The 26,896-nt window shown below is 35.7% G+C and overlaps 5 protein-coding genes across 7 annotated transcripts; 2 read left to right on the top strand and 3 right to left on the bottom strand.

Moving 5' to 3' along the window:
* The first annotated feature begins 14 nt into the window (after nucleotides 1-14).
* LOC107405758 (protein tesmin/TSO1-like CXC 3) lies at nucleotides 15-6,126 on the top strand. 2 transcript variants are annotated; one of them, XM_025069212.3, is made up of 10 exons: nucleotides 15-306; nucleotides 1,167-1,327; nucleotides 1,485-1,504; nucleotides 1,625-1,959; nucleotides 2,864-3,552; nucleotides 3,644-3,712; nucleotides 4,071-4,254; nucleotides 4,332-4,427; nucleotides 4,616-4,682; nucleotides 4,991-6,126. In XM_025069212.3, the coding sequence occupies exons 1-10, from the start codon at nucleotides 232-234 to the stop codon at nucleotides 5,614-5,616; spliced, it is 2,322 nt and encodes a 773-aa protein (XP_024924980.3). In that variant the 5' UTR covers nucleotides 15-231; the 3' UTR covers nucleotides 5,617-6,126. The 2 variants fall into 2 exon arrangements, with proteins under 2 accessions (XP_024924980.3, XP_015868332.3); XM_016012846.4 differs by having other exon boundaries at nucleotides 1,485-1,959.
* Nucleotides 6,127-6,260: 134 nt separating this feature from the next.
* LOC107409137 (uncharacterized) lies at nucleotides 6,261-10,795 on the bottom strand. The gene is made up of 10 exons (XM_016016585.4): nucleotides 10,316-10,795; nucleotides 10,085-10,179; nucleotides 9,699-9,813; nucleotides 8,665-8,701; nucleotides 8,478-8,547; nucleotides 8,269-8,373; nucleotides 7,688-7,838; nucleotides 7,266-7,348; nucleotides 6,756-6,849; nucleotides 6,261-6,619 (listed from the first exon to the last, which is right to left on the bottom strand). Exons 2-10 carry the CDS (start codon nucleotides 10,113-10,115, stop codon nucleotides 6,535-6,537), a joined length of 771 nt encoding a protein of 256 aa, XP_015872071.1. The 5' UTR covers nucleotides 10,116-10,179; nucleotides 10,316-10,795; the 3' UTR covers nucleotides 6,261-6,534.
* Nucleotides 10,796-13,699: 2,904 nt separating this feature from the next.
* Nucleotides 13,700-18,268, bottom strand: LOC107409123 (putative cytochrome c oxidase subunit 5b-like). Of its 2 annotated transcripts, none has more exons than XM_016016562.4 (6): nucleotides 17,864-18,268; nucleotides 17,611-17,705; nucleotides 17,208-17,258; nucleotides 15,445-15,511; nucleotides 15,239-15,318; nucleotides 13,700-14,036 (listed from the first exon to the last, which is right to left on the bottom strand). In XM_016016562.4, exons 1-6 carry the CDS (start codon nucleotides 18,024-18,026, stop codon nucleotides 13,974-13,976), a joined length of 519 nt encoding a protein of 172 aa, XP_015872048.1. In that variant the 5' UTR covers nucleotides 18,027-18,268; the 3' UTR covers nucleotides 13,700-13,973. The 2 variants fall into 2 exon arrangements, with proteins under 2 accessions (XP_015872048.1, XP_015872055.1); XM_016016569.4 differs by having other exon boundaries at nucleotides 17,611-17,696; nucleotides 17,864-18,256.
* Nucleotides 18,269-18,746: 478 nt separating this feature from the next.
* Nucleotides 18,747-22,734, bottom strand: LOC107409245 ((6-4)DNA photolyase). The gene is made up of 14 exons (XM_016016681.4): nucleotides 22,244-22,734; nucleotides 22,071-22,142; nucleotides 21,796-21,876; nucleotides 21,437-21,616; nucleotides 21,280-21,351; nucleotides 21,014-21,100; nucleotides 20,792-20,890; nucleotides 20,628-20,711; nucleotides 20,333-20,419; nucleotides 20,118-20,189; nucleotides 19,925-20,038; nucleotides 19,718-19,805; nucleotides 19,534-19,629; nucleotides 18,747-19,236 (listed from the first exon to the last, which is right to left on the bottom strand). Exons 1-14 carry the CDS (start codon nucleotides 22,595-22,597, stop codon nucleotides 19,052-19,054), a joined length of 1,671 nt encoding a protein of 556 aa, XP_015872167.2. The 5' UTR covers nucleotides 22,598-22,734; the 3' UTR covers nucleotides 18,747-19,051.
* Nucleotides 22,735-23,252: 518 nt separating this feature from the next.
* On the top strand, nucleotides 23,253-26,492 carry LOC107409235 (cytochrome c1-2, heme protein, mitochondrial). Its single transcript, XM_016016672.4, has 9 exons — nucleotides 23,253-23,375; nucleotides 23,499-23,531; nucleotides 23,668-23,747; nucleotides 24,374-24,597; nucleotides 24,838-25,117; nucleotides 25,184-25,255; nucleotides 25,684-25,800; nucleotides 25,895-25,960; nucleotides 26,107-26,492. The coding sequence occupies exons 1-9, from the start codon at nucleotides 23,372-23,374 to the stop codon at nucleotides 26,221-26,223; spliced, it is 993 nt and encodes a 330-aa protein (XP_015872158.2). The 5' UTR covers nucleotides 23,253-23,371; the 3' UTR covers nucleotides 26,224-26,492.
* The last annotated feature ends 404 nt before the right edge of the window (nucleotides 26,493-26,896 follow it).

The following is a 26,896-nucleotide window of genomic DNA, read 5'->3' as shown; positions in this document are numbered from 1 at the left end:
GAAAAAAAAGGGGCTGGAGCGGAGTACGGCACGTTCCCGCTCGGGTTAAGAGTTCAAAAGCGATACGACGAGTGGAAATGCCACGGCGACGAGAAAATCAAAGAGAACTTTTTTTAATTTTTATTTTAATTTTAATTTTAATTTTTTTTTTGGGTTAGAGATTATTTCTACCAACATTTTGAAATGGGATGTGGATAGAAAATAAAATAATCCAAGGAATTTAGTTTTCTTATGGATCATTCTCCTGAACCCAATCGGATTCCTACCACATTATCATCGCCTAGTTTCTCGTCTCCGGCTGTGCAAGTCAGTGCTGGTTCCTATTCTGATTTTTGGGTTATTCCAATTTTTTTTCTTAAAGTTATAGTCTTTTTTGTTTTCGTTCAATGTGGTTTATGATCAGTATATGTTTTATTCTAATAAGGAATATGCTAGTAGCAGTTGGGTTACTGCTTGGTTCGTAAGAATATAGATAAAAGACCAACAGAATTTCAGAAAAAGTATCATTTTTTATTTTTTTTAAATTTTGTTTAGGAGAATCATTGCTCCAAAGTTCCTATTAAGGTTTGTTTTTGGAGAAATCCATTTCTGGTACATGATATCAAGGTCTCAATGAATTTGAGCAATTTGTTTTAGTTATTAATTGTGTGGATTGAACTGGATTGAAGGAGAAATTTTGAGGATGGTTTTTGCTTTTACAACAATTTTTTTCTTCTGGGTTTGTTTGATTTGTCGCAAAAATGGTGTAAAAGGATTAGTTTCCAGAAGTTTATCATTATTTCATTGTTTGGTGACAAGATTGAAGATAATACCCTTCTTTCTCTTTCATTTAAAATTTTTCTTTCCTTTATTTCTTAGGTATTTTTTTTCTTTTTTTCTTTTTTTTTTTCAGATTGAAGATTATACCCTTCTTTCTCCTTCATTTATGGTATCATGCTAATTTACATTAGTATCATGCTCTTGGTTCATAAATGATATGTATACAACGATTTGGTTGGTCTTATCATTCCTTAAAATAAAAACAACCTTCAGTTTTTACTTCTTTTGATTTTCTTGTTTTTGCCAATTCTGGTGTTGAATGATCATGAATTCTACTTGGCTTTTATAGACTTATGATATTTATTTTTTGTATGATTAGTCATTACCTGTGTTTATTTTAATTGAAGGAATCTCCATTCTTCAATTATGCAAGCAATCTTTCCCCTATAAAGTCAGCTAAGGCAACACGATATGCACAGAGGTTTTTAGAGATTAATTTGTCAACCCCACCACCTGTGTTTACATCTCCACGTATTGATATGCAACGAGAGGACAGTTTTCCCGGCAGGTATGAGATTTCTTTCTTCTGTATTCCATCACTGCTTTCCTATAACAACAACACATCGATGTATAACTTTTATTTTAGTTTGATTTATTGTAATTCAAGTATCCATACTATTTTGTTTCTTATAAACGATTAAAATATTATTTATGAATGTGAACAGGGATGAGATGGTTGAAGCAGGTAATATTTATAAACAAGGTGGCACCCTATCAAATGTAGTGCATATTCCTAGCTTTGAAAAGGAATTTCGGTCATGCACTCGTTTAGGCGGTATTGATGGATACATTACTGAACCTGTAGGTGTGGAGGACTCTAAGAATTCTGCTGATTTAGGATTGCGACCAGATAATGAAGTGCCTCAGTTGTTAACTAGTGGATTTACTTCCCCAAATGAAACCATTACGGAAGTTGAGGCTCTTGATCGCACTGCAGAGGTTCGAGCTCTTATGTTGTCCGATCAGGCTGCAGAGAATCAACCTTCAAGTTCACTTAAACTGGTTGAATCTACAGTTGATCAGAGAGACAACGGGAAGGTCAAAGAAGACATCTCGGACTTTACATTTGATAAGGATGAGTCTGATATAAATGTAGATCTTGTCTCTGGAGAACAAAATTGTGGAGGGCATGGAGCTCAGGTAAATCTAGACATAAATGTATTCCTTGCCTCAGTTCTTTGCTTTCTTGGTTCACGTTTGTAAAAGTTTATAGATTACGACTAAAAGGAGATTTGCATTAACATCACAAACGTCAAAGAAAAAAGAAGTCGAATTTAACGATATTGCTAAGAATTTTGTAAAATTCATAGATTATGACAAAAAGGAGATTTACGTTAAGATCACAATTGTCAAAGAAAAAAGAAGTCAAATTTGATGGTATTGCTTAGTTTTTTGAAAGGATAAGCAAAATAACTAGCTATAAAGAAATGGGCATGTGATGAGATTTAACTTTATTTCTTCTCATCTTGAATGTCTTCTTTGTGTATCTGCCTTCAGTCTACTATTTGTGCCATATACTTATTACTTCTCTACGATTAAGGTGCAAAAAATACTTTCTTTGCTAAATAGTTTTTTATACGTTCTTTTTCAAAAAAATTATGTATGTCCTATTAGTGACTGATGTTGCCACATTGTTGAAGATCAGTATGCTATAACCCAAAAAGGTTATGAGTACAACTTATTTAGAAGGACACTTTTCATTTTGATTTCATTTTACTTTGATTTCTTCATCCTCAAATTCTTAAGAATAGATAACTTAGCCTTGCATCAATGTTCTAAAATGAATCTTTTCTTGCTGCGATAGCAAAACCCTTTTTTTTTCCTTCCCCTTCTCTCCATCTAAAATGGTGAATCCTTCCTCGGCATACCGCAGTTTTGGCCCTGGAACCTGTTGACTGCTTTTTGGATTAGTATGACTAGATTTTATCGTTAACAAATAAAATGTTTCTTTTTCAAATAGCATGTGCTTTAAGACACCTGAGTTAGTAAATATTACAAACTTAGCGCTCTACTTTTGTATAGTAATATTTATATTCAAATGTAGGAGGCTAGTCAGCATCATCATGGTATCTGCAGACATCTCCAATTTGAAGCTGCAATGGCCTATAATGGAACTACTTCGACTAACAGCAACAGTCTTTGTGGTTTGACTGATGATACTAAAAATGTGAGGTCACCTGATAGCCTATCAAACTTGAAGAATTTGGTTCCGTTTCAATATGAAATGGAAGCCTCCAACGGTCAGCAGTCAGTCAACCATGTCCAGTCCATGCCTCCACAGTTTCCTTCCTGCCCCTTTGAAATGCTTAATTCTTCTCAAAACTGTGGAAACGCTATCATGTCAAGTACCATACCTTATGGTACTGGCTTTCATATGAATAACATTCGCCTATCTGATATGTTTGCAAGCGAGAAGCTACATGGGCATCCAAATTCTCAAGAGAGGCTAATGCCTGACATGGCAAATGCTTTAGGGAAGGACTTACATAGTTCATTTTCAAATGGGGTTGGGGATGTCCATTCACACATGAACAATGACCAGCCTGGAAGTCAATCTGTCATGGAAGACAACAATGTCCCTTCCCATACCAGTGACCATGTGAATCCTCTTGGTAATCCTATGCATTTGGCACTTATTGAACAGCATGCAGCGCCATGTGATGGAAGCATATATGCTTCACAGGACACAGAAATGGTTGAGGAGTCAAAGCAACTAAGCCCAAAACGGAGAAGGCAAGTATTATATGTACATGCTTTTTTATAGATTAGATACTTTGTTCTTTTCAGATTGCTTACACATTTTTTCTGTTTAAATTGTATCCAGAAAGAGATCTGCATACATGACTGAGGGCTGCAAACGTTGCAATTGTAAGAGATCCAAATGCTTGAAACTGTAAGTTAATGAGGGATGTATGGTTTTTCAGGCTAGTGTGCTTTACTTTTTTGCTTGTAGCATGTAGGTTATCAGATTGTTCAGTTTGGTATTGCATTATGGATAACCATTTCTTTTAGAACGCGAAATAAAAACCTGCATAAAGCCACCCTATTGGATGGCAAGATTGGAGATGATATGAACTGTCTCAACATCAACTTATTCGTCCTGAGACCCCTGTATGGACAAAAGGCATTTTAAATCAGCTTATATGATACTACAGATGTTTGCAAAAGTAACATTTATGTGAAAAAAATACACATTCAAGTTAATGTTTATTTTTGCAGTTTGTCTAAAATATGTTCATCATCATTGGCAGTTACTGTGAGTGCTTTGCAGCTGGAGTATATTGTGTGGATTCCTGTGCATGTGAGAATTGCTATAATAAGCCTGAATTTGAGGACACAGTTATGGATACACGACAGCAAATTGAATCTCGCAATCCACTTGCTTTTGCTCCAAGGGTTGTCAAGCATGCCACTGACTCTCCAGCCAATGTTACGGTAACCCCTCTCAACGCTATATCTCCTCTTTATGTATTGCTGAAATATGCTATTCTGAGCTTAAGAACACTCGACAGGAGGAAGGTAACTGGACACCCTCCTCAGCCAGGCATAAAAGAGGTTGCAACTGCAAGAAGTCAAAGTGTCTAAAAAAATATTGCGAATGCTACCAGGTTTAGTTCTCTACCCTCTATGCACATCAAGATTATCATATGAAATGATGTTATATGGGGTCTTTCAATATTTATTTTTGTGGTAACGGTGTTTTCTTTTTCTAAATAAAAATGGGAAAGCAATTGCTCTTAATAGTATGCATTTGGGATTGATCTATTCTGATTGAAGATTTTTGTTTATTTTAAAGGCTCAAGTTGGTTGTTCTGATGGATGCCGATGTGAATGTTGCCAAAATTCTTTTGGCAAAAAGTCAGGTTAGATTATATGGCACTGTTCTTTAAGCTTGTTCAATTTCTCAAGTATATTATAGAAGAATTTGTCTGTTGGCAGTGGGAAATTGTCATTAAAGTCAGTCTTTCCTTTGTTTGGGGAAAAAAAAAATGTATATTGTTAAACTCCAAAACCATTTTGTCAGATGTTGATGCAAATGCAGATATTAGATTTTATACCCACATGTGCTCTGACTGCGAAAGAGTGATTGTATCTGGCCTCCATTTAATGAATTGTACCATAACCCATTACATTTTTACCTAATTCTTTTCCTCAATGCTTTCAATTACAGAAACAATTTACAAGAGAGCAGAAAAATGGGACACCTTCTCAAATGAGAATATCGATGCATTGAAGAGTGGAGTAGATTACATCAAAGCTGAGACGAGGAATGCCAATCAGGTTGCACAAACATGGGAACCACTTGCTGACATTACCAATATCACCCCATTGTCACATACTTCCTCTGGTGTATGGGAGTCGTCCTCTTCCAACTTTAGGGACTACTCGAAAGTTTCAGGAGTCCAATTGCGCCCTGGAATTCGGTTTCAGTCATCAGCGCCTAGCTCCATTAATTGGAATTGTTCACCCGACAGACTTATGGCACAGTTCTCTGATACCCAGGCCTCCCATTGTCTCAGTTCTAACGCTGCATTCTATGGCTTAATTGATAATGATACACCTCAGATACTCAAGGAAAATTCTACCCCATGTAAGGCAGTCAAAGTTAGGTCACCTCACCAGAAACATGAATCATCGCCACAATTCCAATCACATGGACTAAGCTCAGGCTCTCCACCAAGCTTGAGAGGTGGTCGCAAATTTATTTTGCAGTCCATGCCTACTTTCCCACCACTTACACCATACAGTAAATCTAAAGATAAGTATCGAACAGACTTTGAAGCGACCAGTGATTGACATGCATGGATTTTGGTAATAAAACATAGTTACTTGACCGAGAGTTGTCACTTGCAAACCATACTGTCTGTAAGCTGTCTTGTGCTTTCTGTGTCTAACTATACGAGTTTGGTTGAAGACAGCATTTACAGCCTGGAAGTTCAGTTAGCGGCATTATGAATGACTGAGCTTGCTGTTTGCAGGCCATCGGTGGTGAGAGGACAAATGTAATTATCGTTTATGATAGGTTTTCTGCTTGAAAGGTTTTGACAGGTATTTGCTTATCCATTATAGTTTGATGGTTCCCTTGATATTGTATCATTCTATCCCCTAGCATTTCCTTAGCGGTTATTAGCATTCTTGAATCTCCTTCACCTTCCTCAATATCACTGTGAGAAGGCAGCAACTGTGTTGTGTTGCAGATGAATAAAATCATCTGCAAATTTTTGACCAGCGGTTTTATTAGGTTTATACCATGTTAGGTGGTTTCTTTTTTTCTTTTCTGAAAAGATGTTAGGTGGTCCGTTTTTGGATAAATATATGGATTGTATATATGATATCAAGGATTTTCAATTTACCTTTTTGTTTTTTTTTGCTTTTTTTAACCTCTTGGTAATAGAGTCTAATATGTCCAAGGGTGTTAGTGTTAAAATGAGAAAGGGAGAGAGCATAACGTTAACTGGATTCATAATTACCATCTAATTTCTTCTACAAGTGAAATGAAACACCAAACACATCCAAAACTTTATTTTAGGATGGACGAGGAAGAAGAAAAAAAAAGAAAAAAAGAAAAAAGCAATTAGGAAGGTTAATTTTATCTATACCATATTATAGCCCATGCCCCACTCTATACTGCCTAGTTGTACATTGAGATTTTCACCCATTATTGTTATCTATCACTTCCTCTCATTAGCTTCAACTACAAACCCTATAAAAAAATTAACGGGACCCTTCAAGCCCCAGCCTTGCTATAAGCCAATTGCAGACCTCATCCATTTCTTTAGGGACTGTATAATGACCAAGCCTGCACAGTTAACAAAACACTGCTTTAGCCATGAAAACTGGTAAGGCTAACTGGTCCCCTTGAAAAAAAAAAAAATAAAAAAAAAAAAAAAACCATTATAAAAGGTTTTTCTTGATAATGGAAACAGGGCAATTACCCATCTAGGGTTTTCAGTGTAACATATCGAAATCCTGCTGAAGTCAAACAGTGGGCAGATTTCTCTCCATACTTGTAAGGGACTACATCATCGCCTACAATAAGATCAACAAAAGGGTAAGTGTTGCAACTACAAGATGAAGACCTAAACAGTAAAATATTATACATGGGCTCTCTGCTCATCCCTAATACGTGATAGTTAAGGATTTGACGGTGGAAGTTACAGCCTTATAGGTCCCTATTTGTTTGACTTTTAAAGGAACTAAATAGTCAAGTAGAGGCTCTAACAAATCTCAAAGCCTACATAAGTTATTAGTTTCTGGAGCCAAAAGTATACTCTTTTCCATGGTGATATGGAATTAGATTCATAATGATTGAAATTATTGGGTTGAGCTACCTCTTCATATGTGTATATATACATATATAATAGTCAAATGCCAAAGAAACTCAGGTTAAAAATTTTTACGCAAAGCTCAAATTAAAATATCATGGTAGAAATACATATACGTACAGCTTCCATGATAGAGCAAAATTGGCAATGATGAAGCACGCCTTGTAGCCTCATTCGACCCTTCTATTTTGTTCTTCAAGCTCCTGCATGATAGTAACCTTTAAACATCAAATACCTAAACCTTCAGACAAAATCCACACAGAGCTCAATCAACAACGTCCAAGTATAGCAGATTGCCAGATGGATCCCTCTCAAAATGCATGCTGTTTTTATTTTTATAATGATTACACAACAATGACAATATGGGGCTCACATTTCATTCTCCTAAATCTGTATAACATGTGATGTTTCACAAAAAAAATCACTCATGTTCTTTTTTAAAGTTAACAGGACTAAAAGGTTTGGTGCAAGTAATTCCTAACATAAAAATTGTGAGGAATAAAAGGGGGACTGGTATAAGAAGCCTCTATAAGAAGTCATACCTTGATCCTGGAAGCCATCCACTTAATCCAATGACGGCCCTTAAATTGACAGGGTAGAGATTACCATTTCCGTATCTCCCCATGGCATAACAAGTTGCAGAATAAAGGGCCATGGCAGCCCCCATACTGAAGCCTCCTATCCCAACTTTAACTGTCACCAAAAAGTGGTTATGATAATGGGATCCCATTAATTAAATCAAGCAAGAGAACACACAACATAAATATATTGTCTCAGAACTAGAAGTTAATAAGAATATATGCTAAAACATAAATGGGAAAATCAGAACAAGTTCCAACACTTAATGCTGAAAATTGTCATGGGCATGATTTGCATGCCCATGTAAGTTTATGTTTGACCTTGGGTAAGACTGTAATAACATACAAGGGAAAATGTTAGAAGGCCAAAAAACATAAATTAACATAGGGATGCAGGATCCAATTTTTGACTTAAAGAAGGAATTCAGTTTTGCCTTGAAGAATAATTCCTTCAAGGTTAACACATTTTAATCATGAAGGTACATGTAGATGAACAGAATAGAAATCGCATATGTATCTTGCGAATAATTTTTCCATGAGAGTACCATCAGGTGGTTCAGTTGACAACAAGTTTGCAATATGCGCAGCTGAAGCATCTAAACCCTCCCAATCATCTGGACCATCTTCAGAAAGCTCTCCAACATCAAACCCTGTATTTGTGGTAATTCTTAGTAAATTTCAAAGTCTTCAAGTTCCAATGAAATATTTGATACTGTATAAAGAAGACAGTTGCATTAAAAATTATTGATCTTACAAGCAGTGCATGGAAAACCACCAAGTACTGCTACAGGACGGGTAGGAGCAGTTGGACATATCCATTTAATCTGCACCAGATATGCAAAAAGAATGGATATACAGATAAAAAGGAAGTAACTTAGGCATGAATTAGAGGGAATGAAATTTCCATAAGCTTTAATGTAATTGAAGACATGTGCCCTTACATTTGGAAGAGGAAGAGTTTCCAAGAGCTGAGATGAGCTGTAACCAGATGGAGCATTAGTGAGACAACATGTCTGTTTTGAGTTGTAACTCTTACAATCTTTCAATCAAAAGACAGATATAAATGCAATTGGAAAAAGAAGAAAAGCACATATATGTTAATATTATTGTCCATTAATACTCAACGGTGACAAAAAAATAAAATTAAAAAGTTTATGCTTTCACTATCCTGCACTAGTGGATCTAAAATAATGCAGAAAGATCCTAACTTAACACACAAGTATGAATATCCTTTATAAGCTCACGTTTAGTAGTTCATTAGGAGAATAAGCGAAGTTGTGGTCCCCAATTCATGAATTTGGCATATGCTTTTTTTTTTTCCAAATCAAGGCTTTACAAATTTAGGTTGGTATCGAATCAGACTAGAATTAGAAGGGGGAAAAAAATCAAATTAATATCGGTTCAATGAGCACTTCTCTCTCCATCTAATTTTTTTTTTTTTTTTTTAAATGAGAATCTAAATCAAAGGAAGCTCAACATGAAAAAGTTAATCATACGGACCGGCCATTAGAGCATGCGAAGATGTTGACATTCTGAAACCCCTTTCATTTTGTTGTCTTTTAAAAGCAAAAAGTCCATCATTCCAATACAGGACACGTACTTAAGAGATAAAAAAGAAAAGATAAACAATTTATCATAATCTTTGTGTTATTATCTACTTTCCTCACAACAAAGTTCTCCAATTAATATTTTGGTTCTTTTATAGATGATCATGGTTCAGTACTTTTATCCCAAGATGAAGATGGTTATGGAGACTGTTGCTAATAACAACACCTCAGAAAAGACTTACGTCACAAGTTGAAGTTGCCACTCAATCTTCCACTTGAGGTAAATCGTGAGGTTTTCTTTCTTGCACCCAAGGGCTTGAACAATTTTTTTTTTAGGGAAAAAATAACAGAGAGCCGAAATAATACCTAATTTATCTGTCAATAAAATGCCATGAAGGAACATTAGAAAGGAAAATTAGCAACAATACCTTAAGCCATTATCACTGAGTCCGTGTAACCAGACTATTGTTGCCTGATGTTTCCCTTTGGGCCTCACCACGTGGGTCCTTCCAAAATCAAATGTCCTCCTAGCAGTTCTACTGCCTGAGGTTTAGTCCCAAGAAAAAGTCACTTCTCAGGAAACATGCAAAAAACTCTTTGGGACGGAAGGAAAAAACAAACAAAAAGACATACATAGGTGGGGACGAGAAAAAAAAAAAAAAAAAATCTAAAATCTAAAATCACCATCTATGGCTCTAGTATCCCCATTTAGATGAGGAAGTTGTCTAAACTTCAATGAAATAAATTAATGCAAGAAAGTGATAGCAATCAACACTAATAAGCAAAAATAAGGAAAGGAAGTGAAGTGACAAACCAGAACTGATATTAGATTGTGCATAGCTCATCTTGGCGTTTCTATTAATCCCGCAGCTAAACAGCCCGCCTATTGTAAAGGGTTGAGAGAAGGTACTGCAATGGAAAAAACCCAGATTGAGAAAGAGTATTTATAGCAAAAATGAGGGCAGTGCGAAAGGAGAATAAAACGTGTGAAACTGTGAATATGCATCATTATTATGTATGAGTAATGTGTCCACCAGCTACGTACCGCGCCTAAAACCGCCTAGAAACTCAAAAAGGGAGGGGGCATCAATGAAAAGGAGAGGTAAAGACAAGGACAAAAGCAGGAAATCTTTTTATGAGCAGAGAGAATCCAAGCAGAGCAGAGCACATTCATCCATTCCTAAGTCACCCAGATGGGGAGAGGTGGCTCTGGATTTGCAACATAGAAAGAATCTATGCTTGTGGGCAGTGGCCAGAAAATAAAGCAAGCCCAACAACAACTAAAGAATATTACTGAAAACAAGAAAGAACAATCCAAGTTTGTAAAAAAATATCTTTTATCAATCATTTGTTTATGAATTTCTGATGATTGATGGATACCCATTAACCATAAAGATATAAACTTGAAAAAAAATACAAAAAAATAAAAAAAATAAAACCAAAGAATAATCTCAATATATTCTAGAATTAAGGAAGGGTCTGGGAACTGAGGGTTTCCAGGTTTCTCACTCCAGCATTCTTTTCAGGTTTTCCGTTAATTTTAAGTGATTAACATTACATATAAATATAATTTATAATATATTTTTATTTGTTGGTTTAGTATTTGATAAGTTATATATCTCACCAACCAAAGATTTGTTATGCGTAAGAGACAAGAAGAAAAGCGAGTAGACTTTTTTCTCTCCTTCCATCCTCTTTAATGCTTTCTTGCTTGCCACTATATTTTTTGGTTGCTGAAGCCCCACCCATAAAGTTTTTGTTTTCTTATGCTCATTACTGAACACCAAAAATCATTAGGACATAATAAGTCCAAAAACTAGATCTTTTCTCATTAATGATATCGTGACAAAATCATTTCACTTTTTTTGAAACACTTCAAATTGATTTTGCTAACAAATGCTAGAAGATCTAAAAATTTTCAAAACCTTAAATATCTAAATCCAAAATCAAGTTCTCAACTGTCTTGAGATTGGTCAGGAGTATTTAAGTGACATAAGAATAAATTCTTAGACCCCATACAAAAATGAATTTTATGAGCAAATCAACCACTAAGACACCATGGAGATTAGGTAAGCCCATTATGCACATTATCTTTGGTCACACTCACAGTCCCACACCTATAAGACGCAATTTTCATGCACCACTTTATGTAATTATATATCCCCAGTACAAGTTGAATTTCTATTTGTATTTCTATTTCCATGACTCTTTTTTTCTTTTGTTTTGTTTGGTAAGAAGAAAATGTATTATATCTATAGTGTCCCAGCTGTTGTTGATTTTGAGTCGGTACTATACTACTAAAACCACCATCCTCACCCTTCACTTTCCATACAATGCTTATACTGCTGGACTGCAATAAGAAAGCAAATTGATAAAGCTATTAACATTTTAGTTAAACAATGCCAATAATATAAAACCCCTTTTGTCAAAGCTCGGTTGACTTAAGACATACTAAATTGCAGCAGATATGGCACAGTGTTATTCGTTACTATGGCAATTTGGAAGTATCTGATCTTTTTTACTAAGTCAGCAGTATTCACTAAGAAAATTTTTCCCTGCTTTGTAGAAAAAACATAAGGTTAGCTTTTTGTTTGTCAACTCGTTTCTTTATCCCACTCTTTTATAAAGGAAAGAATCAACCTTTAAGTAGATATTTAGGTTGATATAATTTTTATGGGTTTTGTTTATAAGAGGCAAAATATGCTGTTGGCACTACTTGTTATTGGAGATTAAAATACTTCAACGGTGCTACCTCGATATATAAATGGATAAGATGTTTTTGGTTATAGTTTAACCTGTTAATTTCTGGTAGAAAAATATGGAGTCCATCCAAGAATCTTTTATATTTGTTTTATACTTTATTTTTAATGATTTGTGAAAAACCCTATCACAGCTAGATTATGATTTGTTTTCTATCATTTTTTCTTAAATGTTTGGTCTTTTCTGAGTCGTTTCTTTTTTTATTTTTTTTAGTTTTGTTCCTTCTGTTGTTTATTTTTTTGGTGGAAATCCTTCTGTTGTTTTATCTGTGTAAGCTGGTGCGCAATAAGGTCTACCCTAGAGGAGACAAGAAGAGAAGAGTTCTAACATGAACCTTATTGTGCATAGAGCACTAGCATTAATTACATTAGCTAGGTAAGAAGCTAGTTTCTGATCTATTGAATAGACATTTGTGAACCATATTATGTCCTTAATTGAATGGAGGGCACATTTTCGTTGATATAAATTAACCAATGGATGTGGAGTTAGGAGTTAATCGATGTAAATAGGCAATTTGATCATTTTACAAGAAAGTAGCTTTGGTAGCTTCTTTTTCTTTTCTTTTCCTATTTTTCCTTTTTGTTTTATGACATTCTAGTAAAGGGAAAAATATATACGAGTTTGGAATGTCAAAAGCCAAATTGACTTATTCTGTAGGGACAGCAGAATAAAATCATTAAAAACCTTTCTTCTTGCTAAAGAAATGCAAGCCTAATAAATTTACCCCCCCAAAAAAAAAGCAAGCCTAATAAGCGTTTGTGAGTGATTTTAGCAATGAACAATTTAAAAGCAGTGAAGCAGGAAATAACTGAGGCCCTATTTAACATACGTCAATTCAAATTATTCTGCGATCAATCTTTAGAAATTTCTCCTAGGATGTAGTAATTTTTCTAAAAGAAATCTATATGGTATGTTTAATAGCTAATTGGCCAACATCTATTTGAACTTTCACTTCGTTTTTCCATATCAGTTGATTCGCGTGGAACCAAAAACTGGGGGGAAAAATATGATAGAGATGCATTTGTAGGTGGAGAGGATGGATTGGTAGCTTCCATGAGTCTCTTATATAAAGCGGGACTGAATGTATTAATGAACGTCGCAGAATTAGCGAGGAGTTTTTGTCTGTCATTGTTTGTGCGGGAACAAAGCTGATGATGATAATGATGATGTTATTCTTTCTCATATTGGTTAGATTGTGATGCGCGAGACTTTGAATCTGTTCTTTTTTTATTCCCGTTCCTATTGGCCCTTGCATTTTGCAACCTGTTATTGATATCATCATAACTGCATCTAATGCTTTCTGGACACTTATATTTCTCAAGATAACCCGCCTCAATTGAACTACGTATCTTTGGGAAACACAGATATCATAAACTCTGCTTTACAACTGTGGATTTCTTTTCTGTTAAAAGTCGCAACATTCTGAACCATGCACTTTGCAATCAACAAGATTTTACTTTAAACCATATATAAATGATGTAAAACATTCTTTACCAGCCTTTGAATGGATAAAAACAATCAATCAATCCAAACCCTTTTTCACTGGTTTCAACTGGGTTGGATTTTCGATTTTGGTTGGAAATCATAGTCGAAATGATCATTAACAAAAGTTGGAGTTCTATTTCAGAGGTTTCTTTAAAACGTAAAGATTTACCATCTCCATCCAAGGTAAAGAATCAAGCAGTAGCCATCAATTATTTGGCAAGGCATAAAAAAAGACATCCTAACAAGATCCATAGTCCAACAGATGACCAACCTGTGTCTAGATTACCACAGGGAAGATTCTATCTCAAATGTTGCCAAAGCAACAGCATGAAAAACTATGACCGATCAAAATCAAACAAAAACACAAAGCTTTTGAATTAAATTTTCAGTGTATACTGGAAACTGTCTCTTCATCTTCCTAGACTTTATTCCAGCAAGATACTTTGCACGTTAATTGATCAATGATGCTCATGATCATCATCATGTCCATCAGGAGATCCTCCAGGTCCCACAACTTCAAGCTGTTAAAAATCAGATATGATAATCAGTTGAATTTAGCATGACTGAAAGAAACTCAAAGTTCAATTTACTCAACTCTCTAACTAAGCAATAATTGTAGGGAGGGAAAAACAAAAAATTGGGGTCGGCTATTTTACTTCAGAGAACCACTCAGATAAGACAGTAGAATTTAGATGGAGAAAAGTATCATCATCCAACAATTAAGAGCACACAGTTTTGAATATTCTTTTCTAAATAGGTTTTTTTCCACCTTTCCTTCAGTGGATCCTCATAATTGCACCAAATTTGCATATAAATCATATGCATAGGAAATTTCACACCAAAGACCCTTCAAGTATAGACTTGAGAATATGTGAGAGAGAGAGAGAGAGAGAGAGATTACACATAAACATATTACAGACCAAAAAAATGTCAACTATACGAAGTACATGTATTCATATATTTGCTACTTACCACTTATTATTTCGTATTAAGTAACCTGGGTCCTAGGTCATACACTGCAGACTGATTGACCATGTCCTGACTGGCATGTTATTACAGACCCAAAAAATGTCAACTATACAAAGTCTGTGTATTCATATAATTGCTACTTACCATTTATTATTTTGTATTAAGTAATAATTGCTACTTACCATTTATTATTTTGTATTAAGTAACCTGGGTCCTAGGTCATACACTGCAGACTGATTGACCATGTCCTGACTGGCATGTTATATTGAAGCAATAAAACAGACATTATGTGTGCGTTCTCTTCTTGGCGAATGACATTATGTGTGTACTGTGTTGGCTTGATAATGATATATACTATTAAGTTCACTTACTATTAGCTTACAATTATGAAGTTGATGGTAAATTAAATATGATACTAGAGCTCTAACTGTGTGGTTAGTCTTGTCTTTGAATCTCGATGACCTGTTTTTGGTAATTGCTCTACATGCATAAAGCTTGACGTACACAGATTCACTTCCTGTAGCTTAAATTTTTTGAACTGACAGTAAATTAACAATAAAACTTTTGCATGATCACATCAACTAATTATATTCCTATTGGAACTGTGGAGCTCGGCCTGCTATACAAGCAAATCCAATAGGATCAAATCCACATATAGACATAAAACTGTACATATTGATCTGGTTCCACCTCCAGTGACTCCAGATCAGGGACAGGCTGCAAACCATCACCTTACATTTGAATCCCCACTTACCACAAAATATTGTGAGCAGACTGGGCATTCATGTGGCTTGCCTTTCTCCAGCCAAAACCAGACGACATCATGCTCATCATCTGAAATTCAAAAACAATCTACTTAGATCAAGAGGAGATACGTGAAATGATATGCCATATTCTTTTGAAAAAAACAGTGAAGCATGTGGGGTGAAACACACAGAAGAAATAAATGAAATAACCTACCGCCTTCACCACCAGGGCATCCAACTATTCTCTTGTCATAATAGGACTTCACAACTGCAGGAGCTTCCTAGAGGCCAAAAGACAACAATAAGATTTCCATTAGTACAAAAAATAAAGAAAAAGAAAAATTAATCGACATGAAAAATTCTGACATCGAAATCATCACATAATAAGATAAGAACCAATAGCAAACAAAGCCTTATTCTCAAGGTATGAAATTCACACAGGGAAAAAAAAAAAAAAAAAAAAAAAGGCATCTTATGGAGAAATTACAATTAAGCGACAGTCAGACTTAGTTCACAACTTCACCTTAAACAAAAATAAATAAATAAATAAATAAAACTAATTGGAATTAGATACTATTCTTGGTTTTATCAAACTAATACTAAAAGTCTTATAAGACTAAAGGGATAAACATCCACACAATAGGGCAACTAAAGTACTAATAGCTACATCTAAAATAAGTATGCAACCAATTTCAAAAAACACTTCTTATTCTATAGCCTATCATGTTGTTGCCCCTTATTTATAACAATCATATTAAGGAATAAAGATAATTAATGCACACAGTCTACAATGCAGAATGCGACAACATAATTCCAAGTTAGACTACAGAGGAAGCCATGTGGTAAAAGATTACATGGTACTGCTCATGGTACATAAGCATGACAAGTGATTATACAAGGCTTGGTTATACTTTCTAGAAAACACCTTGAGATCACTCCACTATCTCTAGACAACAAATTTCTTCGAATCCTATACCATTCCATAGCTTGATCAGTAAGGCTCCTTGGGAATAGTCTGATCGCCCTTTGCTAATATAATAGAGGGGAAGGCAAAAGCTGCTTAAGCCCTTCAGATCTCCCGAGGAGCCCTCTACATAAAATAAGAATGTAACATATGCATTTTTATGATAGTTCATGCCTGGTAGCTTTATTTTATCTTATCAATTTAACATTCTAAATACTCAAATTTGAACAGCAAAACCTAAACATGAATAACTTTTTATCCTATATTAACAAGGAATGAACCAGGCACTCAAAGAACAGTGTAAACCCAGACCAGCAGAGCTGGGCAATGAGAAAAGTTGCACCTGTATGGTCCCTATCTGAATAAATAAACTAACTTCAACACAGTATTTTTTGTATATTTCACAGCATAAATTGATTTGAAAATAAATACAAGAAGAAAAAAAAAAATGATGTACCAGAAAGAAAATCAAAATGGTTGTTGGATTTTCACTTCATTTGCTCCACAAAAGTGAAACAATGTAGAGATTGTAATTACTTCATGGAAAAGAGAGACGTTAAGCTTAAGCATTAAACACTTTTACATTAAGAAACATCAGTATAAGCGTTGATCACTAACCATAGACAATGTATATACTAACAAATTAACAACATATAAATGATACATCTACATCAAAATTACATGCTGTAACGTAACAGTGTTTTGATTATCATATGAATTCAAACAACCCATACAATTTTTCAAAACTTTACATTTGAAGTAAATATTTTAGTACCAGTGGCAGTACTGATAGGGAGTAGGTACATTAAGTACGAATATCCGAGAACACTCACTTTTGCAAAAATGACTAGTAATGTACATATTACAGTCTACATAACCCTCGACAAGATCTCAAAATCCTAACAAAACTTCATAAGTGAAATCAATATCCCATAGATAATCAAACATAAAACTGACAAAACCACAACCAACGTCTTACACAATCAGATGGATATAAATTACGGATTACTTACCTTGGTGCCAAAAGGACCGACGGGATGATCAATTTCCAATATATCCCTTCCCTGTCAAAATAAAAAAATAAAAAAATAAAAAAATAAAAAAAAGATAAAAAAAAAAAAATCTAAAAATACAAAAATTATAAACGATATCTTGGACCAGAAGTGTGCATCTAACCCCGAAAACCAGAGAAAAGAACAATAACCTAAACATTTGGAAGCTGAGAGGATGTTGGAAAATGAAAAAACTTATGATGTACAAACCAGCTCAGCTACATTTGGATTTGAAGTATTTGATGGGGCAAAAGTGATAAACGTAATATTATTTTATTTTTTCTTCCATTTTCCAATGAACCAAACAAATAAAAGAATGAAGAAACTAAAAAAAATAAAAAAAGGCAGCAAAATGAGCAGTCACCTCAAGTGCAGCCTCAAGTTCCTCTCGCTCGTGGCCAGTGGCAATGGGCATTACATCCTCAACCTTCTTCTTCACAGCAGTGTTCCCTACAACACCTCACAAATCCTCCAAAAAATCAATTAAAAGCCACATGTATTTACTGTTATACATAAACTTGCAATTCAAATTTACATATATATATATATATATATAAAAGATATGCTGATTATACTATTTGCAGAAGATCTAAGCAGAAGAAAGTGTGGCAGAATACCTGAATCGGAGTCGCTGAAGTTGCGGAGAAAGTGAGAAGCAGAAGCAGAAAGGGGTGGAGGGCGGAGCAATCGGGCGGGTCCGGAAGCGGATCTGCAAGGAGGCGGAGCAGTCAATCGGCCTAGGGTTTTGAGGTGGGAGGAAGAAACAAGTCTCCGCCACATGGCTTTTTTTTTTGTGTTGATGGAGAAGTTTTTATGATCTCAGGTCACGCCCTGTTATACTCGGCAGCCCTAAGCCAAACGCCGACGGTGACTGTGTGTGTTCCCCTGTGAATTTGCTAAATATTATTATTATTTCACACCACTATCTTCTTAGAAATGAGGACGTTGGGGTTTGGACGGAGGGGTTTTCAATAATCAAATCTCACACGCTGGAATCGCCCATGCTGTAAACAACAGTAGCAGAGGCGTCTTACTTACTTGACACGTGTGGATCGTTGCCGCATGTGCCTACTATTTGGAGTCAAACCCTCCCGTTTCATTTCGCCAACTTGGATCTTCCATGGCCTTTCCATTTCCACCTATGAATATTGAATTCCCAATTTTCCATATAGACTGTTTTTCCCATTAATTTAAGGGTAAAAATAAAAATAAAATAAAATACAATCATTTGCATTTTGGACCAATTCATCGTGGACATGGGCCTTCAGGTGGGCCCTCTGACTTATATATTAGTTTATTCTATAGAAGTAAATGATTTTGCTCTTAATCAAGTACGGGTATTAGTGATATATTCCTTAATCATTATTCTTAAAGTTCATTAATATTTCAAACAGATATTTTTGAAATTTTCGAAGGTAGAGGGAAGCCGGAAAAGAAAAAGAATACCATGTAAGGGATATGTTTGGGGCTGTGAGAATGAGGAAATTCTTACATTCATCGTCCAAAAAGCAAAGCAAGGCATCTCATGCTCGAGAGACTTAATAAACTATATCTTGCTAGAAAGTAATCGCCACATATATGTGCTTTACATAGAAATACATTTTAACACAAACACCACCAAAAAATTAATGAAACTAAGACAATTTAAGATATTCATCGCCCAAAAGATCTGCCTGATTTGATTTAGTAGCTTACAACTCTTATCAAATTGGAAGTCAGATAGTGATCATGAGCCTTTCATCCACGCCATTTGATTGATGTTGTACAATCCTGATTTCGTGCACATCAGCCACTAATTTTTCCAATTAGCCAATCAGCTTTTGTCTTTGCCTTTTCGCTTTAGTGTCATCGTGATTCTGATCTTCATCTAATTTTCTCCTCAGGCTATGCAAGTCTTGTTCACTTACCAAGCCATTCAACTTCTGGTTCAATGCATATGCTTCTCCCATTCGCCTCTTGCATTCTTTGCTAGCAGAATCATGAAAAACCACTGAAAACCAGTGCAAATAATTTTATTCCCAAAGTTGGTAATTAAGTCCACTAATTAATGGTTACATTTTAAACTAAAGTCATCGGTTATTTCCCTAAAAAACAGTAAAAGCGTTTGCTACTCAGCAGTATTATATGTGCCATAAAGTGCACAAACAGGTTTTTCAAGGACAAGCGCATAAGAGTACCCAGAAAGTGGATTATCCATGGTTCGAACCCTGCTGGAGACATGTTATCATTTGAGCCTTGACTATATCATAGACAAATAATTAACTGGCTAGAAATTTTGACATCTGACCTGGCCTTGGATAATCTTTTCCAACAATGCACTTTGCTTTAGTTTGAATGCTTAGCGGAGCTGTCCACGGCTCATAAATGTACTCCTTTGGCATATCTAGTCATTCACATTTGGCCTTACATTACCAAGAGGGATATACAGTCAACAAAAAGAACATTCAAAATGTAAAGGAAGTTCAACAAACCTTTCAATACAGGGAGAAAATGCCTAATATATTCACCATTCGGGTCGTACTTCTTACCAAAAGAGACTGGAGAGTATATACGATTATACTGATCGGCAAGGAAATCATTAAATGCAAATTAAGTCAATGCACCATTGTAGAGAAGCAGTGAACCACTATCTCCGTCTTCCTTGAATATAATAAATAAATATATGTCCTACTTCTTACCTGGTAGAAAAATGATGAGCACGATAGCCATAGCCAGTTTCCATTGTTAATTGCCCAATCAGAATCAATCAGGAGTCTCCCGAAAACATCACGGCCTTTCTCCCAGTGAACAAACTAATAGAAAGAGAAAAGCAGATGTCAAGGAAAGGACAGAGAGGATGGACGGAGTCCTAAAAGAAGTTATTTGATTTACCAGATCTCCTCGAGTAAGAAAACATGCTACACAATGCCTTGCCAAATGGTGCATCCAACCCCACTTGCGAAGCTGCAACAGTAAATATGCATACGTTTTAAATGCACTACCAGAATGGAAAGAGTTTTAACTTTCAACATACATTTATACCTTTTATAAGTAGCAGCAAAATAGAAACAATAATTTTAATCATAAAAGGATGCCGTAGAAATCACCTGCACCATGATCGCATCAATCCAAGGGTACCCAGTCCTGGCATCCCTCCAGGCTGCCAATAAGTCTTCATTGTTGTTCCAAGGTATCTACAATAATAGTAGCAGGTTTGACCAATATCCATGACAGATATGAAATCTAATAGATAAGCAAAGCATATGAATTTTTGTAAACCATAATTTTCTTTTATAATCGGCACTTTCACTTTTTCAGTCAGGAACACTTTACGTGAGTTTTACCAAGAGAAAAAGTCTAAAAACTGCAAAAGGAAATCTAGCTCACGAAAATGTTTCTTACCTGCTTACATATTCTACTATCCTTCATCTGATCAAAATTAGGAGTTCCAAAAGCCACGGTGTAGAAGAATTCTCGCCATAACAACTATAGAGCCAAAAATTTATTTATGGTCTGTTGCAATAAGAACAGATTTCGTACACAATGATTCATAGTGGTAGTCTAACCTGTCCAACAAGGGAAACCGGAGGTGATGTGTGCTTCTTGACATTCTTGTATATATCTTGAAGGCATTGGTAGAAGTACCTTGAAGATAGACATCCGAACTGCCAAAACAAGTTACCTTAAAGGTAATTAGTATGTGAAAAGGACAACAAAGATCAGCAGTGCATAATATAAGACAGCTTTATCACAATAGTAACTCTTTCTTCTCATTTCTCATTACTCACTTTCAGATAAGGTGATAAAACAGTTGTTGCTGGCTTTAGAAATGCAGACGGATCGCCCTTAGGTTTCTCAAAATTCGCCACCCATTGCTGCACAGAAAGAAAAGAAGACAGAATCACCACATGCCATTTGGCAAGGAAATTTCTATAATGCAATCATCTAATCTGGTGAAAACCACTGAAAGGAAGTTTGTGATAATTCAGGATACAACAAAACAAAGTAATGCTTTAACAAGAGGAACAAAGAACTGTAAATGTCTAAATCTCACATTGTCACTTATTGAGTCTCTCAACCTCTTCAAGGCTTCAGATTCACCACCTCTGAAAGGAGTCAATTCATCCTGCATATAGATTATTTTTTAATAAAGAAAACATCTTTAAGGAAGAAAAAAGCAGGATTGAGCTGAATATTTCTTAGAATGAAACCTGTCCAGTGTCTTCATAGCCAAGCTCTGTCACTGTAGGAACTTCAGAAATCTTACAGTTTCCAAAATCCCCAACAGGGGGAAGCGAAGTAGATGTGATTGAAAGAGGGCAGGAAGCCCATGAAGGTTGCCCGGCAAGCTTCAGAAATGATTGGTAAGTCAGCGGCGGCTTTCCTCCATTCTTTTGAGACAGTCATTGGACATGTTGACAAGCCATCCATGTATCAGTGAGGAAGATAACAGATAGATACAGACGAAACAAGAAAAAAAAAAAAAAAAAATGAAAGCCAAGTTTATTTCTACAGATTTCTGAAGGTGGGGGTCTTCATAGGAAATATTAAAGGATCATTTTTAACATACCTTTTGTATGATATCTGCAGGATTGAAAAGGGTATGACTCACAGGAGAGAATACCTCAATTCCAGCTGCTGATGCATATTCCTATAAAACAATTTAACAAAATCATCCACTTCTCTCATTATATTACAGTTCTAACTGGTAAAAGAAAAAAAAAAAAAAAAAGTATCAAAAACCAGCAGAAATTAGAGTGTTCCACAATCCAACATAAAAGGTCAATATCAGTAATTCTTTTTGAGCAGAAATAGAACCGTTCTAAATGTTTATAATGAAATTACCTTAACTCTAACGTCCATGGCTTGGTAATATGGTTCCGTATCATATTCAAAGCAAAGCTTTTTCACATTCCACTGCAACATTTACATGCTCAATCAAAAGTAAACAATATTGAAGTTCTCAAAACGGAGTGTGTGTGTGTGTGTGAGAGAGAGAGACAGAGAGAGAGAGTTACCTGCTCCAAGCAACGAATAATGACCTCGCCTGGTTCGCCCTTAAGCACCAACAATCTGGACCCGAGCTTCTTCAGGTTCGAATCCAAATCCACCAGGCTCTCCAGCAAGAACCTTATACGGTTCAGTCCGGCCAGCGATGAACCGGGCGAAAAAGCATCCGGGTCGGGCTTCATGTAGTGCGGATCGACCACGAAGACTGGGTATAGAAAATCAGTGCCCTTGGAGGCGAACTCTAGAGCCGGGTTGTCGTGGATCCTGAGTCCCTTACGGAACCACACCAGAGAGCCTGACCCGAACGCCATTAACGGATTCGAACCCTGCAGATTCGAAGTGAGACAAAGCGAAGACCGCATCACAAAGTACAGACGAAAGTTTTAAACTGTCTTTGCGGTTCGCGCCTTAACATTGGTAAACTGGGAAGCATTTGCTAATCTGCGCTCCGGGCGTATGATAAAGTGGGTTGAGGTGACTTTACTGCAATTTTATTGGATGGATTGGGGGTGCTAATGTGCGCCGTGCGCACTACGCGTAGATTAGAAGTACATGGAGGAGAAATTAATGAGAGTGGTTTATAAGGCGCCACGTAGTACGTTCATAAAGGGAGACGTTAATATGGTTTGTGTGGTGATGAGGCTGCAATGTAACGGCCTATTGATAGCTTACAATTAAAGTTTCAGGTAATTCTGTCGATTGGATAAGTATTGGTTTAGTAATAATATCCATATTAATTACCGAGGAAAAAGGATGGGTTTAATTCAATTTTGTATGTAAAATCAAGTAGATTAGAATAATTTATTGACATTTGATTTTTAGTATAAAAGTCTAAAACTTTATTAAACTTTACCATAAAACCTCACAAAAAAAAGTAAAAATATAAAACGAAATAAAAAAGAAGTTGGACTATCGTAGCTAAGAGCCTATGATACGCTCACCCGTAGTGGTCTCTAAAGTCTCAACGACTCTCAATCCCAGCAGCCACTCTTGACTCTACCAATTATCAGCCGTTCATTTGTAAATGGCGATCTACATGTACACGTTTTTGTCTGTTTGTCTGTCTCAAAAAGTCACTCTTCAGCTGCTTGTTGCCACTGCAAATTTTGGCTCTCTTCAGCTCTCTTCTCTCAACCATGAGTGTGCTCTCTAACTGTTTTTCCTTCTTCTTCTTTTTTTTTTTTTTTTTTTTTTTTTTGTTTTAACATTAATATTTTCAATTTTAATTCTAACGTTTCTATATCTCCAATGGAACTTTTGCAGGTATGAGCAGAAAGATTAGTATGGGAATCGATGGTAACCATCTTCAATCTTCACTTTGTTTCTATTTGTTCTTATTTTGATTGAACGTCCTTAGCTTTTCTCCTCATTTTTCTATTTGCTACTTATGCTTTATTAAGGTCATATTCCATATTGATGTTGAAAAATCCAGGATTTGGAAGGTTCAGTCGCTTTGTTCTAAGAGGCATTCGTCAAAAGGATAACTCAAAGCTTGTAGCCACTGATTTTAAGGTGCTATTACCGTTTTTGTTTATCTTCACTTCCCTATAGAAATAACCCATTTTCTTAAATTGGATAATTGGGAATTTAATATTGCGAATTGGAGTATTTTATAGAAGAATTCACTGAAAGCACATTCATTTTGTTAATGCTTTGGAGCACTTTTCATAATTTTGGTGTTTCATTGCTTCTGAAAGGGTGAAAATTGATTTTTCTTGAAGCTTCGTTTTGACTCAAGAGCTAAATAACTATCCTTTTTTTGCGCTTATTGTTTTGTGGTGAGAATAAAAGGAATTTGGGTATCACTTATAATAAGCCCTAGATTATTATTCGCACAGTCACCTGCCTGCTAATGCATGCTCTTAAGGGTTGTGAACAGAATGAACTTGAGTACTATGATTGATCTAGTTTTGGTTGTCAGTCCATCGTTAATCACCTGTTAATTGCATAATTGACTAAAGTTGTTACGTTTAGTTAAGTCAGATAGGAGAATTTGGTTCAGCTGTTGACCAAATAGAACAATTTGTTTTTTTTTTTTTTTTTTTTTGGGGGTGGAATGTACAATTTTGTGAATGTTTCCAGCTCTGGGTTGTAGTTTACATCATTCCTTAACATACCCATGTAATGATTATTTGCAGACTTCTCAAGCGTTGCCCATCCTTGTTTCAGAGCAGGAGCAAGATAGACTTGGATCTGCTGGTCTAAAATCTTTAAGACTGCTTGCATTCCTTGGGGCAGGTGTTTCAGGACTTTTGAGTTGTGCAACGGTGGCTTACTCTTCTGATGAGGCAGAGCATGGGTTGGAGTGTCCTAGCTATCCATGGCCTCACAGGGGCATCCTTAGTTCATATGATCATGCTTCGTAAGTTCATTTGTCTGCCTGTATCTGTCTCTCTATTTTAAATTATGCATGTAATGCTTTTACAGTGCTATCTTTAAACCAACTTAACGTTTCAAGCACCTCTCAATCCAATCTACATAAAGAGGCCCAATTGCACTATTATTAAAATGACATGGGGAAAAAACTTTTTACCTCTACTTTTGTGTTTTTTCCCACTCTTATAGCAGTTTTACTTGGTGCATGTCAATTATGGATGGGCAGAATTCGTAGGGGTCACCAGGTCTACCAGCAAGTATGTGCGTCTTGCCACTCAATGTCTCTAATTTCATATCGTGATCTTGTGGGTGTGGCATACACTGAAGAGGAGACAAAGGCTATGGCAGCGGAAGTTGAGGTGGTTGATGGCCCTAATGATGAAGGGGAGATGTTCACTCGCCCTGGCAAGCTAAGTGATCGCTTTCCTCAGCCATATCCTAATGAACAAGCGGCAAGATTTGCTAATGGGGGTGCATATCCTCCCGATCTAAGTCTAATAACAAAGGTAGAATAAGCCAACTAAATAGAAGAATTTCTGCCTTTGCAGTATGTCTAACAGTAAATATTTCAGGCCCGCCATAACGGTCAGAATTATGTATTTGCTCTTTTAACCGGTTATCGTGATCCTCCTGCCGGCGTCTCGGTAATTTCTGCCTACTAAATCAAGTATAATCTGTTAAGCACAAAACACTCTTGAATTTTTCTTGTAATTTAGATTTTTGTTGTGCATGTTGTGTTTTTATAACTTCCCTGTTTTTTTCCAAACAGAGTTTTTCATTGTTACCTGGTTTTCTGAAACTGATTAATCATTCCCTTACTTTCCTCAGTATAGATTGTTAAGTTTGTATTCATGATATAGCATATTAATAAGAACGTTAGTTTAAATTGATCTATCTACTGTTCATATTGGCATACCTACCGCGTTGTAGCTTTGCTCTAATTTGAAGATATAGTATACCTCCATCTAAATATTGTTATTAACAAGGTAAGACTATCATATCTTTTCCCTGGCTTGATTGAAAATTTTCTCATGTGGTGTGCATCCTTCCTGTCATTCCATTGGCAATGCAGATGCGAGAAGGGTTGCAATATAATCCTTATTTTCCCGGTGGAGCTATTGCTATGCCCAAAATGCTCAATGATGGTGCAATTGAATATGAAGACGGTACCCCTGCAACAGAAGCACAGGTAATATTGCTAATACATCTCCATTGTGTTTTATGCTGCAGTTTTATCTGTCAAGACATTAATAGTCATATTCTTTTTCCCATTGTCTTTGCAGATGGGAAAAGATGTAGTCTCTTTCTTGTCCTGGGCTGCTGAACCAGAAATGGAAGAGAGAAAGCTGGTAATATCTATAAAATTGTGACAAGTAGTGTTTTGTAGCTGGTGCATGAAAGAGCCTCACATTATACATAGTAATTCTGGATTAATCTCGTTTTTGCATCATCACAATAACTACCTTTTTGTACTTTTGCTTTGGAAACATGGCAGATGGGTTTTAAGTGGATTTTTGTGCTATCGCTCGCACTTCTCCAAGCGGCATACTACCGTCGCCTTAAATGGTCTATTTTTAAGTCTCGAAAGCTGGTTCTCGATGTAGTCAATTGAGTGAGAGGAAATGTGATTTCAGTATGTTTCAATCGCTATGTATATTATGGTACCTCATTTATGATAGAATTGTGGTGACAAATAAAAACAGAACTCCACTTAGCACTTATTTTTTCTCGAGAAGAATGATAAAAACCATGATAGAGGTGTGCTATTTCAGACCCTTTTAGTGTTTCCGAGTTCTCATGCCCCTTATTATTATCAATTGTAACATGTAATTGGTCATTGTTGTTTTAATAAAGATTGTTTTGAATAGGTATTAGCATCGAGATTATTGTTTTTCATTCCAAAAAACACCAAAAGTTAGCATGCCACCTTCACAGATCACAATTACAGAGAATGTTGGATGCGGGGAAAAAGAAAATATCTGGGATTAGATAAGTAACATGAATTCGTAATATATACAATTTCAATTTCCAAACCATCTATATAAGTTGATCTTTCTGTTTAAGCTGATCGGTCTATTTACTATTGACTCATTTATTCCAAATCATATACCATATAGCAGAGCCGTAGAAGCCATTTTTAAGAACCTCATTCCACTTGGTGCCCGTTTAGGAATGATTTTAAAATAGCTAAAATCATTTCCAAAGAAATGAAAGTACCTCATAAAATGTTTTGCAATAAAATATGAATCACTCTCCAGTCATTTGGTTATTGAAAAATCACAGTT

Source organism: Ziziphus jujuba, chromosome 1 (assembly GCF_031755915.1).
Source record: "Ziziphus jujuba cultivar Dongzao chromosome 1, ASM3175591v1".
NCBI classification, from domain to species: Eukaryota; Viridiplantae; Streptophyta; class Magnoliopsida; order Rosales; family Rhamnaceae; genus Ziziphus; species Ziziphus jujuba.
This window is presented reverse-complemented; position numbering and strand designations above follow the sequence as displayed.

Coding starts and splice junctions, on each gene's coding strand:
- LOC107409235 (XM_016016672.4), top strand. Junction 23,748..24,373: donor TTGTAGCCACTGATTTTAAG/GTGCTATTACCG, acceptor GATTATTTGCAG/ACTTCTCAAGCGTTGCCCAT. Junction 24,598..24,837: donor AGTTCATATGATCATGCTTC/GTAAGTTCATTT, acceptor ATGGATGGGCAG/AATTCGTAGGGGTCACCAGG.
- LOC107409245 (XM_016016681.4), bottom strand. CDS start 22,597: ATGCGGTCTTCGCTTTGTCTCACTTCGAATCTGCAGGGTTCGAATCCG. Junction 21,617..21,795: donor CTGCAGATATCATACAAAAG/GTATGTTAAAAA, acceptor CTGTCTCAAAAG/AATGGAGGAAAGCCGCCGCT. Junction 19,630..19,717: donor TTTTCTCCCTGTATTGAAAG/GTTTGTTGAACT, acceptor GTGAATGACTAG/ATATGCCAAAGGAGTACATT.
- LOC107409137 (XM_016016585.4), bottom strand. CDS start 10,115: ATGAGCTATGCACAATCTAATATCAGTTCTG. Junction 9,814..10,084: donor ACAATCTAATATCAGTTCTG/GTTTGTCACTTC, acceptor ACTAAACCTCAG/GCAGTAGAACTGCTAGGAGG. Junction 6,620..6,755: donor ACACTGAAAACCCTAGATGG/GTAATTGCCCTG, acceptor TTAACTGTGCAG/GCTTGGTCATTATACAGTCC.
- LOC107405758 (XM_016012846.4), top strand. CDS start 232: ATGGATCATTCTCCTGAACCCAATCGGATTCCTACCACATTATCATCG. Junction 307..1,166: donor TCTCGTCTCCGGCTGTGCAA/GTCAGTGCTGGT, acceptor TTTTAATTGAAG/GAATCTCCATTCTTCAATTA. Junction 3,553..3,643: donor CTAAGCCCAAAACGGAGAAG/GCAAGTATTATA, acceptor AATTGTATCCAG/AAAGAGATCTGCATACATGA.
- LOC107409123 (XM_016016562.4), bottom strand. CDS start 18,026: ATGTGGCGGAGACTTGTTTCTTCCTCCCACCTCAAAACCCTAGGCCGA. Junction 15,512..17,207: donor TCGGTCCTTTTGGCACCAAG/GTAAGTAATCCG, acceptor TTTGGCCTCTAG/GAAGCTCCTGCAGTTGTGAA. Junction 15,319..15,444: donor ATGCCCTGGTGGTGAAGGCG/GTAGGTTATTTC, acceptor TTTGAATTTCAG/ATGATGAGCATGATGTCGTC.